Here is a 6000-nt window from a genome sequence, read left to right as displayed (position 1 = left end):
GTCTAAAGCCAGATCAAGAAATTACTACAATGCGACAAGAAATAGCCTTCTAGGGAACGCTCAAACCAGCACGCGACGACATCGTCTTCTGAGAGGCACACACACACACACAAATAGAGATACGATGATGAGATGGGGCTGATGCCGGCCAGCAGGCTGGGCGCTGCCCCAGTGCCAGGCAGTTTCTTACTCCTCTCCTATTTTTCGAACCGCGCAGCGCAGAGAACTCCGAAAGCGTTTATTTCTCCTAACTCACCGATGGCTTCAACATGCATTTTTTCCCCTTCATTCGAGACATCATGTGTACCGGATTGTTCGATTTGAGATGGAACAAGCCCTTACCGACCTGTAGAACTTACTCTACATTATTACATTGTGGGTTCAAAGCAGACTCTTGGAGGCAGTCCACAAAGGTAGTTATACCCAATACAACGGCGAAGTGCTAGAAGAGGGAGCAGCTAACGGTGGAGATGTCAAGGTGTCGTTATAAGAAGATCCGGACAGTTCGATTAAATGTGGAGGCAGCTAGAAAGCTCTCAGTGGGATGGCTTGCAGTCAGTGAGTAGTCCCTCCCAGCTCGACCGCTATATTTCTGGTCCTGTTTTAAAAGACCAACTGGTACAACGTTGCTCTAATTTTGCTAAAATATCCGTGCAGTGGGGCGGAAAGCCTGAAGCCGGAAAAGCTACATCAAATCTAAGGGTACCTTTTATTGCGCAGTTACGTGGATGTATGCAACTCAAGGAACGTTTCGCATGGCTTCTTGCAGATGAACCCACGTACGTGACTGTCAACGTCCGCTTGAACACACTAGGACCCCTCAACCCGAATGACATGGTAAGAGTGCGTTTTGAAAGCGTGTAATTTAGTTTGGTTGTAGTAAATTTATTCGGAAGTCTTTTAACGCCCGTTAAAGTGCCATTTCATAGGGAAGCACATCAAGTTTTACTACAAATAATGAGCATTATTCAATGTGACTGCCGTCGGTAATATGGCAGACATTCCATACTACATCAGCAGATATGCTGAGACAGTTTCTTCCCACACTCGCCGGAGCACTCGTCGGTGTCGCTTCTGGAAGTGGAGCACCAGTTCGTTTTTTTATTTTTATTTTTTTTTTGTCTTTTCGCTAAGTAGGGACACACGCACTAGAACCACATGCAACGAAAACATGTTGTTTTTGTGATTGTTGCAGCTCTGGTAACTGCGTGACATGCGCGGTTCGTTTAGGTATCGTTGTATGGAGCAAAAAATCCATTACTCAGTGGTTTACCCAGAATATCGTCCTTGGAGGGGGGGGGGGGTTTGGACTCCGCAAGGGGGTGTATTTATAGATGCATTTGACCAAATATTGCGCAATCACAGAAAATTTTAGGGGTATCCTCCGGGTTTTGGGGGGGGGGGTGTTATTGAGGCGTAAGGGGGGTCTGGATAAATAACTGATTTATGACTCATGAAGCCAGATAGCGCTAGTACTGCGTGACGCGCGTCGCAATTTGAGATAAAAAAAAAGACGCTTACGCGGCATTTGTTCGCCCATAGCTCATCAGTGCGCTTACCAATTAAAATGCTCGGTCCGCTCGCATTCGGTATAACTCGCGGGCCTCTAAATACGTGCGTAAATAAAATACCCAAATGTGTGACCATCAAAAGTTATAGTCGATATAAGTTTAAAAGTTTCGAAAATTTCCGACTTCGTCTATGGCGCTTCCTCGACGGACCACTATACGCCACAAACAGCGAGAAGAGGAAAAGAGAGGAGGCCGAGGGACCTGGACCATCACCAGCCACCTCGACTGAACGGTCAGCAAACGGAAGTAACTCGCCAGACTGAGGCAAGCGCAGGAGCCGCAGTCGTACACGAGTGTTGCGGGACCAAGCGGGTTGTCGCAGCCTAGAACTGATTCTACCAAGTGGCATGTACCCCCAAACTCAAACACAACGTGTGTTGTTACCAAAGGACACCCTAAACCAATGTCACAAGCCTTCGGAATAAATTTCTACACGCTTAGAAAGTTTTAAGGTTCCATCTGAAACACCCTGTGCATTTTCTGTCGCTCGGCAGAGCTCAACGGATAGTCGAATTATGAGATGTGTCCTAAGGGTACATTTGGAACATGCGAACGCCATGACGAAAACCCGAGACTGGGAAAAAGACGAAAAACAGAGGACACAACACAAAGTCTCAAACACAGCTAAAGTTTAATCGACAACCGCACACTTTTAACACATCAGGTGGGGGAGGAGGGACAGTGCAAAAGGCTCGCCAAAGCAGGGCCGAAGGTCACAGACGCTTTGCTGACACAGTTCCCAGCCCCCAAAATTGACAACGTTTTTCTCAAAAGCCTCCGGCTGAGGTCGGTCTCCCTGGCCTTGACAAAGGTCTCATCCCATATGGGAGAACAATTAAAGCAAACTTTGAGATGCTTTCCCAATTCCGACGACTGGTCCTCATTTTTCACCTTCGAAGCGTGCTCCTGTGGGCTGTACGCCGAAATAAATCTTTTAAAATAAAACATTAAAAAATCCACGCTTAAAATTCCACCCTTCGAAATCCATTTTCTGAAATAAACCGTTTAAAAATACACGTCCTCAAAATAAACGCGGTTAAAATAAATCATGGTTAGGCTTAGGAAGGTAATGCTCCGTATCATAGTAGTGATAGCCGTATGGGCGACACGATGTTCTTTTCGGCGAAACATGCTATTATGATGTTTCTTACTCATGTTTGTATTGCTGTCAATTACATAACAACTTAGGATTTCGAAATATCCAGCTTAAAAGTGATGACGACGATGCGCGTATGAATACAGGACACGCACACTTGATCATACCTGGGTAGTAATAGCATTACCGTAATGAAATTACAGTAATGAATTACTTTTTCTGGTAATTTGTAATGTAACGCATTACTTTTGACATTAGGTAATTTGTAATGTAATTTAATTACATTTGGGCTGTAATTTTAATGACATTACTCATCACTTTTTACAAAAGAATCGAGTGTGTGTTCTGTGTTGGCACTTGGCAGAAAGAGAGTTGGGGGACTGGCAAATGAAAAGAATTCCAACGGCACTATGAACGGTGACGCACTCAATCGGCACGTGGAACGTCAATTCCTTTCTACGAGCCAGTTGCCTTAGGCAGGGCACTCACAAACAAACGTTGTTAGGTCAACGGTTTGTAGCCCTGGAGAATCATTGTTTGCGGGCCCCATCCTCCTGACAGTCTTCCTGTTGTCGTGATACATTGTGGAACGATACGTCATACGTGGCACACTAGCATGACATGTAGAAGAGACAAATAGAAGAGTACAAGCTAACTGTTGATACATTGTAAGCATACATTTTTTTCCTCGAATTTCGGGGAAGGCAAGTTTCGTCAACTTGTGTGTCCCTTGTGCCTTCCACAAACTCGGGAACATGTATGCCAATAATGGTAAAGTAATGACTTGGTAATGTCATTAGTTTTTTGTAGTAATTGTAATGTAATTTTATTGCGTTTCAATTGCAGTAATGAGTAATGTAATTTAATTACATTTTAGAAGTAATTTACCCAGGTATGCTCTTGATCCTTGAGCCAGCTGAGCACTGTGGACGGATTGCGCGGCGACGGTCATTCGCACTGGTAAAAGAAAGGCCAAGAAAGCGCGCACGCACACGAACAAGAGAAACGCAAAATCAGAAAACATACCAAAGAATGGCCAACTCTCCTGATAGTCAGCTCTATATTAGACTATATTACACCGACGTCGTGCGTTACTTGCACTGCTAAAACAGAACTTCACTGAATAATACGCTCCCGGGCATCCGTCATTCCGAATGATATCAGCCCCCGCCCCCTTACTAAGTTGGCAAAACTTGTCACGGATCACATACAGACAGACAACCTACTTCCGGTGTACTGAAATCCTCGTTCACAGTTATAGCCCTGGCTACCCCAAGCGCGAGGAGGGTACTATTTTCCGCGGCGGACGTAGAGCCGTCGGCTGTCCACCAATCAGGGACGATGGATGTTAAAAGATTTATTTCGAAGCGTTTATTCTTCAAAGTTTATTTTTCGGAGTTTATTTCGACAGCGTGGATTTTCTCATCATTTATATTGAAGAGTTTATTTTGCAAATTTAATATTTAAGAGATTTATTTTTGAACGATTTATTTTTACATGATTTATTTCGGCGTCATCCCCTCCTGTGTGCCTGTCATTCAAGCAACGTTTCGTTTGGCCGATATAGCAAAAACCGCAAGCAAGAGGTATCTGATACACCACATTTGACTGGCATTGTACATAGCTATTTTTATGCGATTTACAAACTTTGTCACGCTTCTGGAAGGACAGAGAGCATCAAGTCTAAAGCAGTTTTTAAACACAACCCGGACACCAAACTTTTTTGCTACAGCAAGGATGTTATATGAGACATTGTGAAAATATGGGATCGCAACACGAATCTCATTATCAGTGACAAGTGGGACACAAGGGGAAATTAATCTACTAAAAACTCAAGAGCGCGAAAAAGCATTGCATTAGAATAGTCTGCGAGCCGCAGACGATCACACTGAAAGTTTAAAGAAATACACAACTGATGTACACATGACTTCCTCAAAGTGCTAGACAGGAGGCCCGTGACAACACCACGTTTTACATTCTTTGAATGACAACTGCTAGCGGGTAAAAGCGGCTTAGGAGCCAATGTTCCATACGACCAACACAAACAAGGTGTTAGCAAGAGCCTCATATCAAGGAACTGTAGCACAGCATTGGTCGGGTGTTCAACAGTGAAGGACAACTCAGGGGATGTTGCTCTTATCAAACGCTCACAGGCGAAAATATCATCTTCAAAAGTAGAAAGCAGCAGCAAATCGTCTACAAAGCGCTTAACAAGCAGTTGAGCACGGGGAACTGTCGCCAGATATGATGTAACAGCATTATCAACAGTAGACAAGTAAATCTCTGATAAAACAGGTGCGATGGCCGAACCAATGCAAACCCCCGTTTTTTGAATGAACAGACCCTTATCAATGCGTACAGCAATCGATCTCAGATAAAGTTCTAAAACACGTATCAAATCTGACACAGCAATGCCTGCTTTTGATTGGAAACGGACCAACTTGGTTTCAAGATCTCTTACTCTAGACAACAGAATGCCTACATCTAAGGAGCAGTAAAGATCTTTAATATCCAGGGAGGCAGCAAAACATGCGAACGCATAGACGCGCTCAGTCGTGCGTTGGACCCCTTCAGTCCTGCAGTAAATGGAGTCCAACCGATTATAGCAACGACTATGTTGTCCGCGGTAGTTCCTTGGCTTCCCCGCGGAGCTTCCAGACAGATGTCAGCCAACAATAACAACGCTTTATTTCGATGGTGATGAGTGGGGTGTCTCAACGCGACAGGCGATATTCTACCTCATTGGTCGAGGTAATTTCGTGAAATTATAAGGATCAGCTTCGCCCATGTCAACTAGTTGGCTGCGTAGCCGATGTAGGAAGGGAAGAGAGGAAACGAAAGTCTATGAGGAATCATATATAGGGTGTGCCAAGTATAATCCAAAAATTATATCTAAACTTGTCGAATTTCTCCGAGCAAGAATCCTGGAACAACGTCTACGTGCATGTAAAATACTGTGGCGCCTTCTACAGGGTGTGTGCAGAAAAACGTAACCCGCATTTAGGCACTTAGCTTGTTGTCTACCGAACTAACGAACTTCCGGTGGCGCACGATGGCGCATTTATGCGTGCGAAATCTGCAGAAAAATCGTGGAAGCCATACTCAGCTTAAAAGATCAACAGAGCAACGAAAACGTCGGCCTCCGTGTATCAGAATAGGGCAACATGGCGGGCGCAGGAGAGTTGTGTTCAGGTACCGCTAGGGAAGCTATCGGTGCAGAAATCCAAACGAACCACATGGATGCTCATCGGTAGTGCCCCTAGCCGTGCCGGGATGACGCCGAAATAAATCATGTAAAAATAAAACTTTCAAAAATAAATCTCTTAAAGATCA

General features: G+C 44.4%; 1 protein-coding gene across 1 annotated transcript in view; it reads left to right on the top strand.

Annotated features, from left to right (window-relative positions):
- Nucleotides 1-775: 775 nt before the first annotated feature.
- LOC135383749 (glycine receptor subunit alpha-3-like) overlaps nucleotides 776-6000 on the top strand; it is a 29401-nt gene continuing 24176 nt past the window's right edge. Inside the window, exon 1 of the mRNA XM_064613086.1 lies at nucleotides 776-837. Within this exon, the coding sequence (XP_064469156.1) occupies nucleotides 835-837 (3 nt within the window). The 5' untranslated portion in view covers nucleotides 776-834. The remainder of the gene's footprint in view (nucleotides 838-6000) is intronic.

The sequence above is a fragment of the Ornithodoros turicata genome, chromosome 2 (assembly GCF_037126465.1).
Source record: "Ornithodoros turicata isolate Travis chromosome 2, ASM3712646v1, whole genome shotgun sequence".
Lineage (NCBI taxonomy): Eukaryota > Metazoa > Arthropoda > Arachnida > Ixodida > Argasidae > Ornithodoros > Ornithodoros turicata.
The sequence above is the reverse complement of the archived record's forward strand: the minus strand, read 5'-3'. Positions and strand labels throughout refer to the sequence as shown.